General features: G+C 35.0%; 1 protein-coding gene across 1 annotated transcript in view; it reads right to left on the reverse strand.

The window, feature by feature from the left end:
- Ret (protein kinase receptor Ret oncogene) overlaps positions 1-26044 on the reverse strand; it is a 61534-nt gene that overhangs the window by 12999 nt on the left and 22491 nt on the right. The window contains exons 3-11 of the mRNA XM_077417887.1: positions 15912-16133; positions 15680-15798; positions 15220-15355; positions 13790-14043; positions 6797-6977; positions 6592-6689; positions 2689-2960; positions 1827-2018; positions 123-289 (exon numbers count right to left, since the gene is read on the reverse strand). Coding sequence (XP_077274013.1) covers positions 123-289; positions 1827-2018; positions 2689-2960; positions 6592-6689; positions 6797-6977; positions 13790-14043; positions 15220-15355; positions 15680-15798; positions 15912-16133 — 1641 coding nt within the window. The remainder of the gene's footprint in view (positions 1-122; positions 290-1826; positions 2019-2688; positions 2961-6591; positions 6690-6796; positions 6978-13789; positions 14044-15219; positions 15356-15679; positions 15799-15911; positions 16134-26044) is intronic.

Genomic DNA, 26044 nt, shown 5'->3' on the forward strand with positions numbered 1-26044 from the left:
TTCTATTTGATCATTTATTTTTCACAATACGATGAACCCCCATGCGATGGTGTTGTGACATTTTTTTAACACGGCCGGTTCACTACACTAATTCGATCGACGAAACAATACATGCGACTCACATTCGACAGTGCAGTCTTGCGGACATATATGTGGAACGTTGCGCTCCAGTTCGTCGCATTCGTTGTCCGGACAGTACAACAGATTCGGAGAACAAGTGGAATAATATTCCGACATTTGAGTAGCGTTGTTGCTCCTCCATACGCATCGACCGTTGAAACTGCCCTTGCTACGCATAAATTCATTATTAATGCTTTCTTATGATTATTTACGACATGCGGAAAAAGGTTCATATATAAAGTGTTATAAGCTATTTTTTTTTCAGTATTACTAGAAGTAGCTTCCACATTATACGGATTATATTATATTAAACGGTAAAGAAATAATATTCTTAATCATACATTATTTTATTATCTATAAGACTAAAATAAATAATTTATATTATACTTTTTAAAATTATTTTTTAGAAAAATAAAATATGATGTGAATTTAATTTAGTAATAAAAACTAATTAGGGAAAAAAAAAGATATAAAATATAAATAAAGAAAAATTTACGGTAATGAATTAAATAATAATAGACATTTTTGTAACGAATTTTGTTTATAATTTTAATAATAAACGATGTTTGTTCCAATATAATATTAAATTGGCATTTTTTAATGCAGAAAACAAACTTAAATGCGAAAACGATAATAATCGTTATTTTATTCTGACAAAGCAAAAGGAAAGAAAGGAATAGAAAAAATAATCCGTCGTATTAACATCTTTTACCTTATCATATCAGAAAACGATAATCGTCAAGAGGAATACAGAAAGCAAGTCAAGTGGAACCTAATGGAGGAGCCATAAACCTGGACGCGCTATCACCCGAAATCGTTACGATGAAATTGTGCCTCGTGGCGATGTGATGTTCTTCCGGGAAAAAGAACGAAAGTAATGACCCAGTCTCCTCATTTATTTCATTGTAGAAAATCACCATCAATTCCGAGACACAATGATAGTGCGGAGGTTCGATATCAAATGGATTTGCTTTGTATATAAAGTATAAAGAGTCGCTATCGGTCAATAGTATTTTTCGAACAATGGCTTCTATATTTATTATTTAAAAACTTATTAATTTTATCTAAATATGCTTCCGCATTTTTCGTCAAACAATATAGACCTCTTATTGTTAGACTTATCATAAAATAAAAGTAAAATAAAAAATAAGTAAAAAACGGTATACAATGAAAGATTTAGTAAATTGAAAATTCTTGATACACATAGAAGCAAGTGGGATTATGCGCCATTTTCCAGCGATGCAATTATAAAGTAAGATATATGCAACATGTGTGAAACGCAAGCACTTTGTGGAATTCGCTTCTGCTGTTAAACTCTAGTAGATTTACACCACTTGGAAATTAAAGGAAACGTTCCTGTCGCATAAAATAAGAAAAGGTACTTAACGAAAGTTCTGCCAATAATTATCTACACGGCAAAAGAGCAGACAATTAAAATTAATTATAATCCTAGTAATAATTAACATTATAGAATCTATAGATGATAGACACTAATTATTATCTCGTTTCATATATAACCACGATTCGATCTCTTTAACATTGACAATTATGTTTATAAAAGAAATTTACTTTAATCGTTATTAAAGAGATATTAAATCTTTTAAATAAAATTCCTAAGGATTTTTGTGGTATTTACCATCCAAAAGGATTACGGTTGCTCAAAGAGACTTATATGCAGTCTGAGGAAGAATAGATGATATACACACCTAAGGACTCCGCTGCCAATTCCGCAGGACTTTTCGCATTTCTCGCGTGTTTCCGCGTTCGCACACAAGTGCATTTCCTCTTGAGCCGATTGCCCGCACGTGACGATCTTCGATTGTGGTACGTCAACCAGATTCACTCGCAACGTCTTGGTCGTAGCAGTACCATTTACTCCGATCCATCTTAATTTCAGTCTGGTGAACAAATCGATATACCGTATTATGCTCACGTGACAAGAAGCTTCGTTCTGGACGGGCAAAATGTCGTTATTCATCGACCCGGCGTGATCGAGACGCAAATCTACTCAGGACGCTATTAAGTTTAATTATTTTTCGCGCTTATAATTTTCATAGTGTTCAATTAAATCAATTTCAAAACTCTGAAAACAAATACGTTCCTAATTAAGGCGATAAAAATATAATATAAAGTATCGAAGTTTTTTTTAAATCTTATTGATCTTCTTTTAGTAAAAATACTTGAACGATATAAGTATCTTTAGTTAAGATATTTAGATGCTCGACACCAATAAAAATGTAATACAAGTATTTATGTATATAGTGCGGAAAACAGTTGTTTAGATTTAGGTCATACTCGTGCCTGATCAGGTATCTGGATATTTAATCCGTTTCGAAGGATAGGGCACATTTCAATATATATATATATATATAAGTACTGTAACATTTTTAAATATAGAAAATCGACCGACAGAAAATATTGTAATTTCATTTACGTTCTATAGGTGAGGAACATCTGCGAGATGCTAATAGCATTTTGTTCTTCCTATACAGAAATGGCTATCTGACTACTGAAAATAGTTCCTTCTCGCATGACATCGAGTCATTTATAGGACACGGACGGACTTACTGAACGGTGTTGTTGGGCTCGGATCGTAGCTTAGTTTCATTGGACACATAAATGATGCCGTCCCGTTGGGTGACGTTGAAGGCGCCCGAACCGTTCAGGACGAAAGTTATCGAAGGATGTGGCTTCGTGGTGGGTTGCGCCACGCGTAGATATCTGGGCGAAATCCGGGCTATCTTCACATTCGACGGATACGAGAACGTTGCGACAGTTGACGGTATTACGGTTGTTAAAGCTTGATGTATCGGCCCCGAGAAAGTTATGCTGATGTTCACCTAAATAAAAAAAAATAAGAATTATTGTCGAGCCAATCCAAATAAAATTTAAAAAAAATTAAATAATTATTATATATTATTATATTATTTTTTGTATTATAATTACTTTTATTTTTTATTTATCTAGTTATTACGTTTCTAATTAAATTTGATTTATTTATTATCTCATTTTTTATCAAGCGACTTTTTATGATGCTATTATACAAGTATTGATTTTTTAAATGTTTAATAATGTAAATAAAATACTCTTAATACTTGGAAGCTTTTCTTGTAATAAGAGCTTACATAATGATTAATGATGCGAGAAGGATTAGCTTGCTCACAGAAGATCTCAAAAAAGTATAACGAGAAGAAATATTATTGCTTTGAATTGCTCTGAATAAGCTCCTCATTTTATTTTTATCAATGTAATTTTGTATATTTCTAGATAATTTTCAATATAATAATTTTTATTATATTATATTAATTATTTTTTTAAATATCGACTAAATTATTTTTTTAACAATATTATAAGTTGTAATTATTTTAAAAATAGCTAAAAGACATTTTTATCACGTCTAAGGCGTGCGATGTATTGTTACATTAAAGCCGGTTTTACAATACGTCGCAAACGATGGCAACTGCTAGTTGAAAAGTGTTATTTCTGATTGCCGATTGCCAGTTATTGTCGCCAAAAAAGTTAAAAGTTCGCCAACTCTCTTTTGACAACCGCAATTGACAAGCGAAACGTTACGTGGAAATAACACTTTTCAACTATAGCAGTTGCCATCGTTTGCGACGTATTGTAGAACCGGTTTAAAAGAGATTAAGAAGATTTGCCACGTTTAGAAAGGATCTCGAAAGAAACTCAAATAATATTTTACCGCAAAAGATCGATATTAAAGACCACCGCAGGTGCGACTGCTACGTGACTCTCTTATTAGAATTTATCGTCCATTTCTTGGGATACCCATGGAACGATTATGGCGGAAAAAGTGTTCATGGTACTTAAACGCACGTATACCAATCTTTTCTGAAGCGACGGGTAGCGACGGAAGCGTAGAAACTACGAATAAAACCTTATTGCAGTTTGTTTGTTACAAAAAATTATGTCTAATATTAATTTATATTTTTAATGTTAATAACGTCAAGAGAAACAAGTTTTGATTATTTGTTTAAGAAGAAATGAGGAAGGAAGAAAGTTTAATAACTTCCAACGCGTACTTAACGAGAGCGATTTGCAAGGATTTGCGTTTCCATGTGGGCTAAAGATCAGCGTTCAACTGCGAGAGCGTTAGGGTATCGCGTTTCACGAGGAAAGACGTGATTACCCAGGAGGATCGGCGATACTTCAGACACGGCCTGATTTAAGGGTCACGGGATATATATCAAGAGCAGGTCGCCGAGGTCGCTTGGATATCGGCGTCAAGATTTATTTTCTCGCGTGGTTTCAATTTAAACAGCTAGTCGTGCGCAGCGCGGATGATATAGGGTACCCATTAAAGGTGCACGACGAGCGCGGCTCTCGAATTAGAACGAATATCATCCGATTATTATCGCTTTCACATACCGTTCTACAATCATTATTCTCTTTCCAATTACATATTCAGGATGACGTATGTTCCGCATGTGTGATACTGGGATATTGCCGCGTGAGTGGCAATTTAACATCAACGATGCAAATGTCAAGAGTAGGATATGTTTATAATAATTATTGACAAGTCGAAAAGATTTTTTTCTGTCGATTTGTAGTAAAAAATGAATGTAACTCTCTCTTATATATATATATAATATTTAACATTATATAGATATTTTTGAAGTTGAAAAATAAAATTTTATTTTTCAACGTGATTAACTTGTATATTAAATTGTTTTGCAATTAAATTCATCATGTTAGGAAAAGAAATCTCTGGTATATGCTGGTATGCAATTACATGTAATCTTGAATTTATTCAAGATTTTTGAGGACCCTTTTTTTCTTGCTGTTAATTGTCACGTACTCTGTATAAATCGACTACAAATTCTGCTAAATGGGAACGATTAAACATTCTTTTCATGAAAACGATGAGCCAAATATTTGCATTCTATACGTACGCGGAACAATGCATTTATTCGTGCTTTATGCCGCAATTCCCGAAGCTTCCTTGCGAATTTCATCACATCGAGCTCGATCAGTCAGATTTATCTCCGACTGAACGAATGTTCTCTTTCCGAGGATGGAAAAATTTCCGAAAAGTCCGTTCATTCGTTTGTCAAGAAAAACATCAGCGAGAGCCGCGTTAACGACAATCGCATTATTTCGAAACGAAACTCGGCAATAAGTGACTTTACACCCACACATCAATTTCAGATGGCGGACGCGGGTATTTAATCCACGATTAGCCGCCTCCGCGAAATCAATGCCGCACCCAAGGAACCTCTAACAAGGCGAGATTTCACTACCTAATTGTTTAATGGCCTCCGATTATATGGCGAGAGGCGAGGATTACGGATGCAAGGCGCACGACTAATGGCCATTAATGAGTCCTTATCTTTCGCGGCTTCCTTGATACAAGCTTGGATCGATGTCGTTTCGTGCCGATCGGGAGGGGACTCGACAGAAATGAGAGGAAATTCGCAATTAAGAGGCTTGCATTTATGAAAATATAAATACGCATTTTTGAGGGAAAAAACAAGAGTATCAGAATTAATTTAGTTTCAAAATTAACAAATAAGAGATCGATTAGATATTTTTATCTGGAAAAGAGCTTTGTCTCGAAAAGGATTAAGGATTAACAGTTGTTCAATTTATATATAAATTTCTAGTATTGCAAACGTACGGTAGGCGTTATCCGATTATCGGAGAGATTTTTATTTGCTGTAAATGAGTGAAAATAATGAAAATTTCATGAATGAAAATTTCACGTTTCGCGTGAAGTGATCATAGATCTAACTCGGAGATATCACGCGGGCGTCTTGGTCTTCTCCTATATTAAACCAGGCTCTCCGCGAGTTATGAGATCAGTACGGTGCACTTCCGCACTTCCGCCTCGAGTTTTTCCAGTGCCGTTCACTGGCAAAATGACATACGGCGCGGCGGTGAGATATCGGGGGACCTCTGCCGATATTGCGAAATTTATCGGCGCGAACTTTTTTAATCGAACAACAGATTCCCAGCGCGGCATGCTGCGCGTGTTCTCTTCGTTCATTTCGACGAATGGACGAGTGCATTACGAAAAGCTCTGATTTGATTATCTGATGCAGCAGTCAATTTTTTAACAAATTGCATTTTATTGAATTGCAAATATTATTCTTTTTTTGTAAATTTGAGCTAGGATTTATCTTGTTAGTATTAATAAGAATCTAATTTTCTGATCTTCAAATTATATAAACTGTTTGAATACGTGCGAAGAAGTAAAATAAAAAATCCTTCTAAGCCTCCAAACTGTAAGATCAGAGAAATTATAGAGGCAGAGTACTTTGGAGTGTTCCGACCTTTAAAGTGCATTGAGGAAAGTTAAGGAACTAGGCTTTTACTCTGCCACATGCTCTACCATGCTCGGAATCGGCTCTTAAGTTACTTGGCCACTACTGTCCTTTGACACATTGCAAATGGAGCGAATGCTTCAAGTAGCTTGCGAGTGTCAGCGACATAGAATCGATAGTGACTCACCGAATTCGCCCCGTATCCCGCGAGAAGCGACTCATCCGTGACCTGAAGAACTACGCGATACGGCGATTTCGGCAGCAATGTCTTCTTGGCGTAGATCACTGGAAAACACGTGAAACGAGTTCCCGATTACGAGCGGACGATACATTTATCAAATGGAATAAAATATAAAATAAAGTGCGAAATGAGGACGGTGCTCGATACTCACTGGGAAAAATGGCGGTGGAAGGCGCTTTATTCGGGCGCGTGTGATGCTCGATCGGCAGGATGTTGTAAATCAAGTCCAACGCATTGGAGGTATCATCAAGTAAGTGAACGGTGTACTGGTTGCTGGTCACCGTATCCGCATCCTTCACGACCAAACGGTTCTCGTCTACCAATCTAGAGTTCTGTAACATAAATATTCACTGTTAAATATTGAAGGATAAAATTTAAACCAATACCTTTAGTTAAATAACATTTTGTTATTTTTATTTACCATGCGTGTCAAAATTTATTATTTTTAACTCTATTGTTTATTTAAATTAACATTGGCTGTGTTCAGCAGAGAAAACTGCATTGCAACTGTTGTAAAATTTGTGAATCTGATTGGTGTGTGCTTTTAATTTTGACCGAAGCTAAGAGTATACACCAATCAAATTCACAAATTTTACAACAGTTGCAAAACAGCTTTCTCTGCTGGACGCAGCCATTGTTTTAGTTAAATTAACGACATATCGAATAGGAGCAGTAACGACCTACAAAAATAATTAAAATGACTCAAATTGAGTATAATTTGGTATTATAAATTTAACAGTTCTGTAAATATTGCTTATAAGGTTCCCGTTTACCAAGCTAGAACAATGTAACTGTAACATAAATATTTCTTTTCATAATGCTTCAAGTCACGAATGTAAGTATTATACCATATTATAATGGATTTAACGGCGTAAATTTTTTACAGTACAAAATTACCTTTTTCAAAAAAGGTAAAAAAAGGGCGCCAAGTACACGCGTGGTTGTTACCTCGAAAAAAAAACCCAAGTGGTAGTATTATTAATTTTATTCAAAAATAAATAAAATCTATTCTAACCTAGGTGGTAGTAGCTTTAATTTTTTTAAACAAAATTATTAAATTACAAAATTGTTACTTTATTTAATCCAAGTGATATCTACTTCGAAAAAGCCTAAATAACAAGTAGTATCTATTAAAAAAAAAAAAAAAAAAATGTGAAATCTTTTAATACTGCGCCAATTACAAAGAGAATATATACCTAAAATAAAAACCAAGTGGTATGTATCTTTGTATTCCTGAGAGTCTTTCTATCAACCCAAGTGGTAATATAATAGTTTTAATTCTCCTTGATAAAATTATAATATTACAAAGAATTATTTTAATCACAAAGAATTAAAGAGGTAACATTATAAAATAAAAATATTAAATAAAATAAAATAAATAAATTTTTCTTGTAAAAAACTTGGCGCTGCTTTTTTAAGGTTTAGAACCTTTGCACAAGACTTTCGTATGGCAACGTAGTGTAACTAAACGTGGGTCAACGCACAAGAAACGCACATGACGCTTTATACGTCAATACGTTTCTTGTGCGTTGATCTACGTTACGTTACCATACGAAAATTTTGTGCGGAGGCTCTAACCGATACGTTTCTTGTGCGTTAATCCACGTTACGTTACGCTACGATATCATACGAGAGTCTTGTGCGGAGGCTCTTATCCAGACAAATTTGCATAGCGCATAAACATAAGAAATTAATTGGTTTATATGTATATGTGCAAAAGGAAATAGACCAATCCATCTCTTTATGCATATGCTTATATGCACCTATGCAAGTTTGTCTAGGTTGACCTTGGACAAAGCAGCGCCAAGTTTTTTACAAGAAAAATTTATTTATTTTATTTTAATTAAATATTTTTATTTTATAATGTTACCTCTTTAATTTTTTGTGATTAAAATAATTCTTTGTAATATTATAATTTTATCAAGGAGAATTAAAACTATTATATTACCACTTGGGTTGATAGAAAGACTCTCAGGAATACAAAGATACATACCACTTGGTTTTTATTTTAGGTATATATTCTCTTTGTAATTGTAATTGGCGCAGTATTAAAAGATTTCACATTTTTTTTTTTTTTTTTTTTTTAATAGATACTACTTGTTATTTAGGCTTTTTTGAAGTAGATATCACTTGGATTAAATAAAGTAACAATTTTGTAATTTAATAATTTTGTTTAAAAAAATTAAAGCTACTACCACCTAGGTTAGAATAGATTTTATTTATTTTTGAATAAAATTAATGATACTACCACTTGGGTTTTTTTTTTCGAGGTAACAACCACGCGTGTACTTGGCGCCCTTTTTTTACCTTTTTTGAAAAAGGTAATTTTGTACTGATATCATGCGTTTTGTAGTGTTACGCATTAGGCCAGTCATATTAGACTAATTTAGAGGGGTAACCATCCAATCACTCTTTTCAGGTTGCAACCACCATGAATCGCTTTGATTTAAGATGTTGTAAGTGTTTGTAAGTAAATGTTGCTTCGCATAATTAATGCGCATTAAAAAGTTATTAACAATATTATCAACAAAAAACGCGATTTTTTTTATTTTTTTTATTTTTTATTTTTTTATTCAAATATCTCGAAAACTAAGCAAGATAGGGTAACTAACTATACGTATCTTTTTGTAGAGCGTAAAATTATCTACAATAATGATCTGAACAACATTTATTGTCAAGTCAGTCGTATAGCTTGCACGCGCCGTCAAAGTCCGAGACTCGGATCTCGAAAACCCTCGATTTCATCAGTTTTTGATGTTGCGTCGGTGATTTTTTTCAGTCATTTAAAATAAAATTAAAAATTCCCCAAAAAACACACATCATCTGAGAACTACAAAGAATACTTTTCAGGGTGTAACCGATTTTTTAGACCTTTTTTCTTTAGTTTGTAGCTATGTAAGCAAAAAATTTTGATTTTTTGGACTACTCTTAGTTTTTCGCTGTTTTCAGGCCTTAAAATTTATTTGAGACGAATTTTATCGTATGCATCTTGTTGTGGACAAAATTTGCAACAAAAAAGGACCCTTGTATTTTCTTCGTACGACGAACGCTGATTTTTTTATTCACGCGCAAAGTTATCTAATATTGCGCATAGGTCGGATAACGCTTGTTTTACACTAAAATAATTATTTTTTATTAAAATTTACGTAATTTTTCGCATTATTATTGAACCATCGTGCAAAGCCGTTTTTAACACCGTCTCTCATGTTTACTTAATTATTAACAAATTGTTTATTTAAAAATTATTATAAACAATTAGAAAAACATGTTATATTTGTTGTACTCGTCGTCTTATTTCAACTCAAAAAATGTTTTTAAAAAATTTATTTATGTTATTTATAACATTTTTTTATTCAAACATGCAGTGCATCTTTTGATTATTTTTCGCACCATCTCTGAGCCAATGCAATGGTGCGTTTTTTGTGGTTTTCCCTGTAGGCCTAATCCACAAGCATTGAATATATGTCCTTTCTATGTGATAATTATTTTGACATTTCTTGGATACTAAAATTATCCAACACGCAGATGTTGATGAATATTAACATTTGCCTCAAGATCGTCAAAAAGTCGTACGTTTTTCAGTAAATTCGGGGGGTTTTTTTTTAAGGAAAAAAACGCACCATTGACTTTACCTCAGAGGTGGTGTGGAAAATAGTCAAAGGTGCACTGCCTGTATGTTTGAATAAAAATGTTATAAATAATATGAATAAATTTTTTAAAAACATTTTTCGAGTTGATATGAGACGACGAGTACAACGATTATAACATGTTTTTCTAATTGTTTATAATAATTTTTAAATAAACAATTTGTTAATAAATAAGTAAACATGAGAAAATGTGTTGAAAACGGCTTTGCAATATGGTTCAATAATAATGCGAAAAATTACGTAAATTTTAATAAAAAATAATTATTTTAGTGTAAAACAAGCGTTATCCGACCTATGCGCAATATTAGATAACTTTGCGCGTGAATAAAAAAATCAGCGTTCGTCGTACGAAGAAAATACAAGGGTCCTTTTTTCTTGCAAATTTCGTCCACAACAAGATGCATACGATAAAATTTGTCTCAAATAAATTCTAAGGTCTGAAAACAGCAAAAAATTAAGAGTAATCCAAAAAATCAAAATTTTTTGCTTACATAGAACAAACTAAAGAAAAAGGGTCTAAAAAATCGGTTACACCCTGAAAAGTATTCTTTGTAGTTCTCAGATGATGTGTGATTTTTTGGAAATTTTTAATTCCATTTTAAATGACTGAAAAAAATCACCGACGCAACATCAAAAAAACGATGAAATCGAGGGTTTTCGAGATCCGAGTCTCGGACTTTGACGGCGCGTGCAAGCTAAACGACTGACTTGACGATAAATGTTGTTCAGATCATTATTGTAGATAATTTTACGCTCTACAAAAAAGGTACGTATAATTAATTACCCTATCTTGCTTAGTTTTCGAGATATTTGAGAAAAAATAAAAAAAATTGCGTTTTTTGTTGATAATATTGTTAATAACATTTTAATGCGCATTAATTATGCGAAGCAAAATTAATCCCACTTACAGCACCTTAAATTAAAACGATTCATGGTAGTTGGAACCTGAAAAGAGTAATTGGAAGGTTCGATGTCTAATATGACTGGCCTACATCCTCTTCTAAAAAGGGCATGTCATCCATACGATCTATCGAATCTATCGAAATATTGTTGTCGCTTTTCCGCTTTTCTCGTCCTGCTGCCGAGAGATCATCCTATAAATACTAAATAAATTATATACATGTATAATATAAATATAAATAATTTTAATTACACACACACACACACACACACACACTACGTTTACGCGAACGTTACTTCTGTAGTAACTTACGATAATTCCTTCGCGTAAACGGGATTTTGTAGTAACTTACGATAATTTACTCCGCGTAAACGAGTAAATTATCGTAAGTTACTACAGAAGTAACACTCGCGTAAACGTAGTACACACACACACACACACTATCTGTCACGTATACTATGTTTACGCGAGCGTTTTACTTCCGTAGTAACTTATACGATAATTCCTCCACGTAAATGGAGATTATGTAGCAACTTATGATAATTCATCCCGCGTAAACGAGTAATGCCGGGATTACGATGAATTTAACGTAACGGGACGCGACGGACGCGAAGTAACGTAACGTGAACTTAAGAAATTACGATCGCCGTAACGTGAAGCAGCGTGCATTTCAGAAATGATTTGACAGCTTGGTATGAATAGAAGGTTAAGATTAAGGTTATCTTTAAATTACGGCGATCGTAATTTCTTAAGTTCACGTTACGTTACTTCGCGTCCGTCGCGTCCCGTTACGTTAAATTCATCATAATCCCGGCATAAATTATCGTAAGTTACTACAGAAGTAACGCTCGCGTAAACATACAGTTTGACAACTTTTACAAGGCAGCATATACGTACGTGTTTGTACGATTTTGTAGATACACCTTCCTTCTTAAAGATCTCTCGGCATCAGCTCTTTACGGTCAATACTTATATATATTTCACTATCTGTCACGACGGGGCAACGGTCACGACTATCACACACTTACACTTATCCTTTTCTAGGTTGTAAAAAACTGTCACGCACTGCGACAGTGCACGAGTGCACTCTTGTGTCAAAAATGGGAAAGTGACACACCAGCCGCCATTTTTGTCCGACGTGGACGTTTCTTAAAAAAAAATTTTCCACATTTGGTTTTTGCATTGCAATATCTTCGCTCGTAGGGCACGTAACAAAAAAAAAAGACTCTTATTTATAAATCAAACCCCAAGCTATCGATCGAACCTACTTAGAAGTTGATCCGTTCACTCGTTATTGAGATCTCAAAATCTCGGATACTCGCAACTCATGCGTTCGCGTAAAAGAGTCACGGTGCGTCTCGCTTCGCGCGTACTTGGCGCGAGACACTACCGTGTCTCTTGATTAATATTTATATAATTTTTATCTATTATTTTTTTATATATAGATAATCTTTATTATTTCAATAATTTTTTGTTACAATTTATTTATTCTATAATTATAAAGAAAATGTTCGGTTTTATTATACTTTTACAATATTTAGAAAAGTGGAGAGAGCTATTTTTTAGCGTGACGATTTTTTGCAATCTTTAATAGTGTTAGATTGCCTCAGTACTTAACTATAAAGTATTTTCACTGCACTTAACGAAACAACGCGAGATTTCGATTAATCGATCGAACTTCGCTCATTAAAGTCCAACTAGGTTCGTAGAAAATCCTCAGATATTTCAGTATTCGAACGAAACAATTGCTTTTTCATGGAAGTGAAATAAACAATAAAAAGTAACCGCTGAATGAAAGAAAAAAAAGATGTTTACCGAGGATTGTAAAAAGTGAAGAAGGAAAAGAGGATTTGACGCGTTGGAGAGAGGTATCCCGAGAGAGGTTTAATCAAGATCAATCCCAGAAGCTATTCCTCTCTCGTCGTAGGTATACTTCATCACTCTCGCATGTCTTTTGTAATATTCGCACTTGGCGTTTCCTTTTTATTATGCATGTCGCGTTGAAAACAACGCCGTAATTACGCGAACAATGAGCGCTTGATTAAGTCTCTTTTCCGACGTGATGATGTTGTGGTTAAAAAACGCGATTTATTCGCTGAAATTTGTCAAATAAAATGCGGGTGTTAAACATGTTAATAGAAAAGATAAGGGCAATTAAAGTTATTCACGCAAAAAAATAAATCCTTATTATTCGACGATTTTTACTTATATTTTATTATTATTTTTTATGATATTCTTGTAAAAATGTAATTTAGGCACGATATCTTATATTACTCTTTTTAATTTTTACACTTTGTATATGTTTATTCACAAATAAAGGCGCCATTTAAAATTTGAGTCAATAACAATTAAAATTTTTTTTTAAATAAAAGATAACAAAAAGAATGGATATTGTCAAATTCATAATTAGATTAAAATTAGAACATAGACCGGGCAGGATTTCGATATATCAGCGGCGCCCTTATGCTCCGCTGACGATAAATCTATGACTTCCTTAATACCAGGAAGTTAATTGGTCCCAAGCTACTCGAACAATCGTGGCAAGCGCTAATTTAGAACGTTGGCTCGATTTCGCTCTTTGATACTGTAAAGTTACCTTGGAGAAGTCCTGAAGTGTTATAGCGATGGAAGTTTCGCCTTGCACCGTCGGAGGATTGTCGTCTTCATCCAGGATGTCGATGGTGAGGACGTCCGTTTGCACGTATTGCATCCCGGTTTTTTGTTCCCAAACGACACATCTCACTTGGATCTTGACGTGAGGTCCAGGTCCTCCCGGAGGTCCAATAACATCTCGGTCTAAGGATGCGTTCGCAAATAATTCACCGTCGACTATATGAAAATAGTCTGTTCCTGAAAGACGAGAATAAAACTTATCTTAAATTGTTCCTATAACGGCATGCATCATCAATATCAAATGCAGTAACATGTACGTTATTCAAAAGTGGTCTGCAATAGCAAAGCATCTATATCGTTAACATAAATTAACATAATCAAAGAGGTTCTGAGAAAGTTTTATGGTACAAGCTCCAAATTTATCAGATACATGTGAATCTAATAAAAAGATATTGTTATAATATTTGATAACACTGACAAAAAGTTCTAATAATATATGTATATGTATTATTTTAATATGTTACTAGTTACTATTCAAATTAATACATAAGCGTTACTTTTATATTTTACAATCATAATTTTGGATATTGGGATATCAAAGTTATTATTAATATTGCAATACTGACGCATGCGCGTGCACGTGTGTAAATATATTTATTTCGCAGTTTTATATAAAAATTTAAAATGTTCATGTTCCACTATTGTTTGATTAAACTATCTCTCCCAAAAAGTTGCATTTGAAATATGGCGCTTGCAACATTTTTCCGGTAACCACACTTCTATTGTATTCAGCGGACGAAAAATAAAATTTAAACCGTCGGTGAAGAGATTCGGGGGTTTGATATATGATTCGACGCACACAAACAGAGCCGCAGGTTTCTGTTGTTACGTATTATTATGTCACTGTAATAGTAACGACGTCTTCAGCAAGTTTTAATGACGACAGTTTTGCGCTGATCCGACGGCAGCTTTATAGCGTTGCACACTGCCACGAACAGTTGTGGCACGATTTATTCGTATTTTACGTCGAATGACTCCAATCAATCACCGTTTCGTTGCTTTCCCGCCTTTGTCAGTGAAAAATGCTCGACCCTTGATGGAAAATTTATCTCTCGTAAATATGAACCTGACGGTTCAACGAAGATCGCTAGGGCGACAACACGATTTATCGAAAACACTTTAACTAAAGAAGATAAAGATCTCTAACGCGAGGAGAATTAAGTTTCTGAATTCCTCATGAATGAGTTTTACCTTACGCTAGATACATCAGAAATTGAGAATTTTTTTGTGGATAAATTAATGTTTAAAATTTGAATTATTTTTATTCATATAAATAAAGTAATCGAATGTGTCTGGAATTATACGAGACGAGATTGGATTTGAAAGGATTGAGATGTCACTGAAGATACTTGCCATTCAATAATTCATATCCGGTGACGTCAAATTCGGAACACATGTAGCTGTTTATCTTTGGGGCGAACCTGCCAATCACGGTGACCGGTTGATTCTCGTAAATCTTGTATCTCGACGTGTTCCAGAAGCACATGTCCTACAACACTAGCAACAATGTAGACCAACACCTCCGATAAAATATATCTCGCTTTAACCAGTTTAACCCGTTAATGGTCGTTTATCTTCTTGTATCGCAAAGCCATCAAGTGAAACAAATGCGTCTACGACTATTTTTGACGTTTTTATATTCACTGTATATAATAAATGGATTGTTATTTAATTCTTTTATTATCAAAATCAGTTTTTATTATTTATAGCTTTTCGGTACAAATTCCAAATGACTATTGCAATGATTAATGGGTTAGATGGGTCACTCGCGCGAATATTTAGAAGAAAGTAGAAATTTATCACATCAATTTACCTGCAAGAAATCTGCACAATTGATTGTTTTTCCCATCACCGGTACTGGTTGCACTTTTATTTCCAGCACCGCTTCGTCAAAATTCTTTTCCGTCGCTTTAATAACGATATCGAGGGTGCCTTACAACGTAAAAATAAAAAAAACTACTTTAGCTAAGATTATACATATTATCTTTCTACAACGTTAGATAAAATTTTCTTAGGAAATAATAAATAAATAAAAATGTACCTACCATTTTTCGGAATACTCGCTAGTCTGACTATCCTACGATCAAGATAAACTACAGACGGATCCCGCGGCATGAGGATCTGATACTCCACTGGCGGTCTGCTGGAGTCATTCCGAAGGGTTCTAAGGTCGATTACATACATCCCGGTGACCTGCGTCCAACCGAATTCGCTATGAGCCAAGTACGGTAACCTTAGAGTGAGGTTGGATTGCGGGAAGTAAAGTCCTGAAACACAAAGAAGGAAATACACTTGACCATTTCTTAAAGGTGGTCTTTCTTCCTGCAATTTTTCCGGATTTTCCAGCTAGGATCTTTCAGATTGCGCTTTAGGCTGACTTATATCGGATATCGTTCCCGAAAGTTGTCGCACCCGGAACAATGGCTCCTTGCTCGTAAATTCTCCCGTGAAACGAACTCAATGGCTCGCCGGAAGACTCGGAAGCGTAGGAGGGTACGGCCGAATTTCGAGAAGCGAATGGCAGTAAATGGTATGTACGACATATAGTGGCGTAGTAACTCTAGTTTCGCTGACGATTTTGCTGACGATTTCGCGCACACGTCTCACAGTTACTTGGTACACGGAAATGTCACGTATACATCTTGCGGCTGTTTGCCGTCGTTGCTGCGTTGAAGGTTGACAGGTGCAGCGCGGATATATCGGCAAACAGAAAAAGAAGAAAATAAGAGAGAGAGAGAACGGTTTTTATTAAATTCTTTTTATTTAGGACAATGTGATAACGGTTTTATTAATTATTCTTATTAATTCTGTTTCTCTAAGAACGATATTATAGCAATATTTTGTTTATTACGTTACAAAAAACAAATCGCGAATCGAAAAGAATATTTTCAAGCGACTCTATTATATAAATATTTGCACTATTTCTTCTACGTGTGGAACCGAGGGCGATTTGGATTTAAAAAGTGCAAAAAACATAAAATTAAAATCTGTTGTTGAATGGAAATTCAATAATGTTGCAAAAACTTATGCTTAATGTTTAAATAAACGAAGACTACCGTTTATCTGAATCCAATTTTGTTATTTTATGTAGAGAGAAAGAGGCGAATAAATCATATCGTAGAAAAGTCTATCTCTCTAATGTATATTTCATAGCGGTAAGAGAATTTGTGTGCATTTTTGCCGAAAAGTGAATATCCAAGCGATAGTTTTTCGCGTCTTCGTTTAAAATATTATACAAAAATAATTTCGCGGAAGTAGAAGGAGGACTGACCGAGTATTTCCTCGCATTCGTGATACCGCAAGGATTCTTTTTGCAAGCTTTTCCGACATAAGAACTTCGGTATGCGCATGCAGGACCTGCATCGCTGAACGGCTGAAGCGTGTTCAGCCGCAAAAATGTGCTTCGCTGAATAAAATATGCCGTGAGACTATCTAAATGTCGTCTGGCGTAAGACATACGTTACGATATAGACGTCGGAGCCGATCGTCTGGCGGTTTCTACGTTTGAGCTTACGTCGAACACGCTCTGGAGATCGCCGCCGCGCCGCCGCGCACACGTTCGGCGAATAAATTATGTCGCGAGAGGCGACTTTTCCTCTCATGTCTCCTGTTATGCGTTATAAATTATATGGGCGATAAGCGCTCGCGAGAAACAGAGAAAATTCTTTCTACCGCACACGTGCAATTTCAGATCTGAGATATGGAAAAATATAACAATGTGATAAAGGCTGTTTGTCTCGAAACCTTGGAGCGTATATACATTTCAGAGAAATGTAGATGTAAAAAAAATGTGATGCGCTCTGTATTTATTTTAGCAAAATTGAAATTAAATCTGCAGTCAGGAAATTAAAAATGTTTATTTTTATATGTAAAACAAACGTCGAAAACACAGACATGTTATTCCTGAAATAGAAAAGTATTTGGTCAGTATTCATGCGAGAAACTAGAAAAGTCGTTCTGATTCTGGTTCTGTTTCTTACGGTTCGGTGGGTTTCTCCTTATTCGACGAGTATTTCCAATTTCGACTGGAATGGACATTCGTCGATAGTCCGTATACTCAGAGATAAGAGCCTGTATATCGACTCGATCATGCTAGGGGAACGGTCGAGGGATATTTTGTCGCCATTGTGAAATGACGATATTACTCCCCTAAGTGCAACTGTCAAGGAGGATCGAGGAATTTTAGAGATAGTACAGAGGTTACATATTTATAACAACATTTTATACATACTGACAGGATTTTATAATGTCTTTTGTATAAATAAAAATATACGTAAAATATACATAATATTGTATAAAACAATGTTATTTTATCGTTTAATACTTATTTTCAATCTAAATTTCTTTGCACACACATACACACACACACACACACACACATCTTATTATTACATTGATTTAATTAATTTATTAAATTTGTGTTCAAATTGTGTTTATGTATTTTCTATTCTTTGTTAAATCTCTCAATCTTTCTTATTTGATAAACTTTACTTCAAAAATAATTTTAATAGAAGAATAAAAATTCAGACCTTTTTGAATATATTTGTAAATTTCTTTCGTCATATTTTTTAGTGTAAGATAATTTGAAACATATATTAAACAAGTTGGAGTTAATTGAGGAGTTACCGAAGAATTGCCGCAATTCAAATTTCAAACTCAATTTTAGCTTATAAGTTAATCTCAAAGAGATTACTGCGAGGTCACGTTAATTGTTGAAACAACGATCCTATTTTCCAATGGATGGCGACATCTAATTTTGGTATTTACGAGGGCAGGTTCAATGTCGAGAGAGGGAGACATTACCGAGGTTCTCTACACCGGAACCTTCGCGTGCGGCCATCGTTGTCGGCTTGGAGGAACGAACCTCCCGCTTGGTGTCAAGGTGAGTGCGCAATCAATATATGCCGGAGCGGTTGTTAATTTTAATCCATGGATCGCGTGTGCGGTTAGATACAGACGGAACGATTACGAGCACTTTTACAACCCGCCCTTCCTCCCACGCAAGTTCCTCGACATACACCATCCTCGAAAGATATCTCTCAGACACACACGGTGTATAGTGTGTTCCAAAACTATCAATTTTAATTATAGATTTATTAAGAACTCGAAAGATTTTTTTGCGATTGAAATATCTAAATAATCAAGAGTTTTCGAATGGGAAATCATAATAAGAGCAAAAAACTTTTTCGTAAATTACATTATCGCGAAACAATCTCAGTGCAAGATTTTTCATTATATACATTTGTTATAAATAAAATTATAAATAAGATTCACTTGAGTTTTTCAAAATATTTCACTTATTAAAATTTTATAAAACTTAATGTTTTATAATTTCTTATATAAAAAGATATAAAATATTATTCAAAATATAATTTTTTTTAAATATCTTCTTATTAATTTTATTTAAGAGAAAGCTATTTTTAATATTGAAAATCAGCGACAAATAATGGTCACTCTCGAAAAATTCTTTCTAAGCAGTAGTTAATTTCTTTACACGTGCTCATGTTTAGTACGTCTAGCCAGATGCTAATTTGCTGTGTAAGCAAGTGTAAATTACCATATGTATATTGTCTCCTCCTCCCACTGTATTGTCGATAAGACATATTCAGCATGGGTTCTTAATTTGAATAATAATTTCTTATTTCTCATTGGAACGAGAACAATTAATTCTGCGACATGAAAACAAAGACCGATGTTCTGCGTTTCCACAGTATTATACTCTTGAGTTAGAGAATGAAATTGATTGATTTTTCTTCTCCAAGATACATACATAAATTTCAATATAAAATTGGAATGCTATTAAAGAAATATTTTAGTAACTTTATAAAATTTTAAAATCTAAAACAGCGAAATATATAAAACCTAATGCGATATAAAATAATAATAGGTAAAAAAAAACCGATAAATAGGAAGAAACACGGTAAATGGAATTTCTTCCAGCACTTTCATTTTAAGATACTCACACGGATCTCGGGCATTATACTACGGTGCTTTATCGCTGAATAAATCCCACTCTATCACGAAACATGTACCTAAAGTTGCACATGCATTTAGGTACACCCGGTGCAGACCGTCTGTAGCCTAGGTGCGATCGACCGTAGGGGAGTTCTTCGCGTGTTAAACGTCGCACGGAGCAGCGTTTGCATATTCAAGAGTGGATAACGCCGCCAAGACAGATACGTCTCACAGACGTCTCCTTCTGTGTCTTTTCTGTAATTGAATTCTCGGCACCGAATATCAGGCAGCCTCATTGAAACGTGGGGACAACATATTTACATATTCGAGATACCGCACCTTATATATAATAGAATATATGTTATATAATAAATTTATATATTATATAATATATATGTATAGAAAAATTTTTAAATAAATAAATAAAATTAATATTTCAAGCTTTAAAGATATAAAGTCAATAATATATATAAAATAAATACATATAAGACATTTTAAGATAATAATAGATAAACTGTAAGATAACAATAAAAATTTTCTTTTAGTCTGTATCCCCATTCAAATAACAATCGAATTATCAAAGAAACCTATTGCTAGCATGTTTTACTTAGATATATTTATCGGCAAGTCCATTAATATGCGAATTTCAGACGTAGTTTGCGGGTTCTACTGAGAATACCGCGTACTTGGAATTCCGCGTACGATCATTTTCGCAATGGATGGATTCGATCTGCGCTTATGTGAGCCGTAAATCAGCCGCGAATCTTGGGGAATCAGCTGTACGAAATAAGCTTCCTTGATAAATGTCCATAATACACTAATAACCGGACGCTATCGTGTAAGTATAATGGCGCATCGCATTTAGCCCTATAAACCAGTGACCAATCTGTGACAAGTTTCTCCTATATTTGTGGAACAAAGTCTAATGAACATTCGGCTGCCACATTTCTCACTATCCCTTTCGATCGATTCAACATTTTCGGATGATATTGAACGAGTTAGGGCGTAGGGGAGTTAATTTGCATTTCAATGCGGTCGTTAAGATTCATTCAACACAAATATTTACTTAAAAGGGAACTTCTGTTGTGAATGTTACTTTACACGTTAAACAATTAATAATATCGTAGTTACGATTTTTCCTTAGATTTTATGATTCTTTTAACCAATATGTGCGCGAGTTTTTATAGACCATTTGATTTAATGATTATTTTATCTATAGATACTACTTTTTATTTTGCGAATTGTTATAGTGCGATATTTACGCGCTTAAGGCCGAAGCACAGGCTTTTGCATAACGCATACAATGCATAAGCATAAGAAAATGTACATGCATCAATCAATTTTCTTATGCATTATGCGTTATGCAAACGTCTGTGTTTCGATCTTCATATACTTAATTCCGACGCTGTTGACTGTCACCGCTTGTTCTCGAAGGCTCTCCGCGCTTTTTAGATAAAAGTGAGCGTAGTTTCGAGGAGTCGTAAAAATAGCGTGGTCGGCAGTGTAATTTTTCGAGGTGACAATGAAAATAAAAGGGGCCTCGCCTAGTAGATGAAGTAGGTGCGCGGTATTTTTGCCGCCTGTCTACGATAATGACATTCTGTAACCCCGCTTTATTGCTCTGACGGCGGAACGTTAATCCCGGGGATTCTCCACGGATGCCCGGAATTGTTTATTCCGCGGTCCAAGCCCACCCCGAGACATACAAACGACACCATGGGTTTATTAAACCATTTTACCCGACGTGTCTATGGCGTCGTCCGTCTCTCGACGCACGCGCTCGTTCCCGTTCCGGAAAATCGAGATCCACCTGACTTTCGTCGGGGATTAGGAATGAATTATATATATATCGTCATCCAAGCTTCCCTAGAACGCGGTCGCAATTTCACTTGATCATACATACTGGAGTAAGAAGTTCAAGCAAGAAAGATGGCGAGACTTTTATAGCGTTTAAATTAAAAAAATAATCGAAATTTGCGAGATAAAAAAACTTGTGACAATTTTAGTTTCAAAGATAAAAGTAATAATACAGTGATTTTTGTTATGTTGCATATTTGTTTAAATTATGTGTATTTTTTGAACACATATTCTTTTATTTAAAATGTCTTTCTTATATGATAATGTCTTTATAAAGTAAGATTCAAATATGATTGTATGGTTAAAGTTTCAAGATAAAAGTTATATTATAAAACTTTGCACGTTAATAACGTGCCAGGATAATGTGTATGTTTCAAAGCACTGCAGCTTTAAACGTTTGCAATGATGTGTTATCGTGGTGAAAGAAAAGCTGATCATATTCATGGAAGGCTTCTTCTACTTAAAAAAGTTTTTGCTCGGAAAAAAAGAACATTGCAACGCTCGTATTCTTAAGTGCTAGGTTGTCGATATGACTTACGAGACGGGAGCGCTTAGGGCTTTCGACACCGAGCGACGAAAGTGGCGGATGAGCTTGGGTTATGCCGCTTATACAATTTTCTGCACCACGACATTTCATCGTCATAATGTCGAAAGGACGTATATCAAGCGTCTATTCGTTCGTATGATTTTTACACCAACCCGATAGATTCATGAAATGTATATTAGGTTGAAGTTCGCAGCGCAAACACTGTTATTGACTTGGCAAGAAAATTTCCCTGATTTTTCTTTCAGAGGCGGAGAGGCATGATTGAAGAGCTTATTTCCAAACCGTCGTAAATCCTATTAATACATGAAATTCATGTATTAATCATGTTTTTCCTATCTTAAACTATATTTTTTTTAGAATTTAGATTCAAAACAGCTGAAAAATATATACCTTTTAAAAATTAAAAAGAAAGAGAATTTAGGAAATCTTTGATTATTTTAAAATATACCATATTTCATAACTTTATATGATATAACAACGAGTATAACAATGTGAAAAATAAAGTACAAAAAATTGCTTCATAAATCAGATATTTATATTTTAAAATAATCAAAAGATATAAATATCTGATTTATGTAGCAATTTTTTGTACTTTATTTTTCACATTGTTATATCATATACCTAAAGTTATAAAATATGGTATATCATTTGTAATACGAAATATATTATTTCCTGAAATTTTATTCACAAATAACAGGGAATACTTTTTAAATAAATTCCCTTCTATTCTCTTGTATAGAAATATGGTGAGGTACAAATATCTGTTCTTACATATCGAGGCGTTCGTATTTCACGAGAGACATATCCTGACGTTCGCGCGCTTCATCTTCTTTACTGTTCTGCTGTTCTTATCACACTTCGTCTAATATCGCTATAAAGATGTTACAATAAACGCCGCAACAATGAAGTATAAGCCAGCTATAAAGATGCATTATCACCATCTTAATTTTAATGGGAGATATAGACATTTAAAGATATAGACATTTTTATATATGTGTGAGAATGTACTGTGACACTTACTACGTTTACGCGAGCGTTACTTCTGTAGTAACTTACGATAATTCCTTCGCGTAAACGGGATTTTGTAGCAACTTACGATAATTTACTCCGCGTAAACGAGTGAATTATCGTAAGTTACTGCAAGAAGTAACGCTCGCGTGAACGTAGTAAGTGACACAGATATAAGCATAACGCGTAACTTTATTTAACTAAAAATATAACAATGGATAACAGAAAACAACGAAATTTAAATGAGATTTAGAGAATTTAGAGAGAAACCAAATGGCGAGAGTGTTTTGGATCGAAATCGCTAACGTTTACATTTTCGTTTACCGTAATTTAGTTACGACTTCTCTCGACCGAAAAGACTGACCGATATTGACTGATAAGTAACTGCCCGACGAATGACCGATGACTGGCAAACGTAAGAAAGTTCCGAGGTTTTTTACACTCGCCATCAAGAACAAAAAGTATGCCAGAGACTCCGGGCCCTTGGCTACAACGAGCGGAAGTGATAGATCAATAGGCTTCGCGGAATTAATTGTTGTGATTGAGTTTTTGATGCAGCACTAGCGAGATAACGGTTTTTGTTTGGTCCCGTCTTGATTCCGCGTGAAATCAACACGCGTCCAATTGATTGCCCAAGAGGCTTTTTACCGATGAAGCTCCGAGAACGGCTCAAGTTTTGTTATGAGGCATAAAAACAGAGAGAAGAAAATTGATAAGAATGTCGGTGCCTCTGATAAGTCTAGTGCTAATTTGAAAGCTATCGTAATCTCGAACACTGCCACTGAAGACATTAATTTTCACTTTTTCGCCATTAAATATTATCCATATTAATATAAAATTGAAATGATTTAATTTACTACAATCACAGAATTATTAATAAGAGGATGCATTTATTCTCTCTTTATTTGAATAAATAACTCAAGTATAAATATTTATTTAAGTAAAAATATTCAAAAATCTCATTACATTAAATTATACGAGCAATATTGGTCTTATACAATTAACATATAGGAGAATTAAATTGATCAGTAGAGCGCTAATTGGCGCTGTAATCGAACTAAGAACTGGCGCAGCAAACGGCGCAGGCTGCTGTACGAATTTCGATGGCAAACTACTTATCAGTTAATCTCCAGCTAATGGCTCGTACAAGCCGACTTTGAGAAGTTCGATTGACGGCGCGCGGCGTGTCGAAGTTGGACATCGAAGCAATGTAGGAAAGATAGAGAGAATCGAGGCGAGAATCTGTCCGGGCCGATCGATGCAGTCTATGCGGGCGATACGCTCGTAATGCTAACGCACGCACGCACGCACGCACGCACGCTCGCTCGCTCGCATGTATGCATCCACGAACGCAGGTACACGCGGGAGATCGTTATACGTAGAAACCCCGTATTTGCACATCGAATTACAATTCCCGAAAATAGAGAACGTGAACATGATACGAGCAGCCGTACAACGTAGCGTCCCTCGCACCTCGATCTCGAGAAGAGGCCCTTTTTTCCCCCCTGAACCACGCAATCGTGCCGATTGACGTTTCGGCGCATTTCGGTTTCCAAATTACAGAATAACATTCTTCTTTTTTGTTCTTCTTTCCTCAAATATCTTCGCTGCTAAATTACGCAAATTCCGTTTTCGTTCTTTTTTAATTCATAAAAACGAATATATTATATACATTGTTTTTATACATTGTACATTGCATTATCGACGAATTTCAAGCGGTATTTTTCACTTCACAAAATGTGAAAGATACGCCATCGTTCGCTCGATCGTTTGCGTATGAAGAAACACACGAAGAATATCTTGATACTTAATACCGACCGACGATCCGTTAAAGCTGACGTATTGATGCGCAGACGACAGACCGATGCGATATAGAACACGTGTGTCAATAGGTCTCGAGGTAGGAGGCTGGAGGGAAGAAAGCGGCTGGCTATTGTCGCGACACTTGGCAAAGGAGATGATCCTGGCGCGATGCACGCGACTGGCGAGCACTATATAGATCCCGAAGCGGAGACACCTGCGTGCATGCGACGCCGATAAATAACGAGGGCCGTCTGTTATCCCATTTCTTTTCTCCCTCCTATGTTTCCCTCATTTTCCCGCTTTTATCCCGATGGCCGACCTCTCTCCATCCCGATCACCGAAATAGCTTTAACTATATTTAGAACACTTCGACACACACAACACACACACACATGGCATTACGGAAAACTCCGCGGTTGTCGGGCATCCGCACCTTTTAAGAGACGAACTTACGGCCTCGTTAACATCGACACGTTAATATCCGGCATGGTGCGTTAATGCCGTAAGTACGTGCTGTAACGAATGTGGCGAGAAATGAAACCGTAAACACTTGCGACTCGTTATTGCGTTATAGCAATGGCCCTACTCCATTTGGCCAACGAAAGTGATTTTATATTGGGGAGAGGGTTGAAAAGGACGTTGATGTAATCCAAGATCGGCCACTATAGTTCTTTAGACCATTGGGCATTTTAATTTTGCACGTCAAATTTTAATATAACATTAGTGTTCGCTTTATTACAAATATTTAAAGAATTTTTTGATATATATTAAGAAAAAAGAATTTGTGGCAAGTTATTCTTTTCATAATAGATAACTTTATTTAATTATGTATCCGAGGTATTTATTGCGGAAAGCGATAATTTCGAGTTTATTGAGTTCACGAGAAGTCGGATGCGAGAAATCTATATAAATTTCGCATATATCCATTATCCCAATGAGTTGGCGCATATGTTTCTGCTTCATACATTTCTAACAAATAACTAATAACTTATCATAAATTTGCGTTCA

Source organism: Temnothorax americanus, unplaced genomic scaffold (assembly GCF_048541705.1).
Source record: "Temnothorax americanus isolate GAGA-0224 unplaced genomic scaffold, ASM4854170v1 Scaffold5, whole genome shotgun sequence".
Lineage (NCBI taxonomy): Eukaryota > Metazoa > Arthropoda > Insecta > Hymenoptera > Formicidae > Temnothorax > Temnothorax americanus.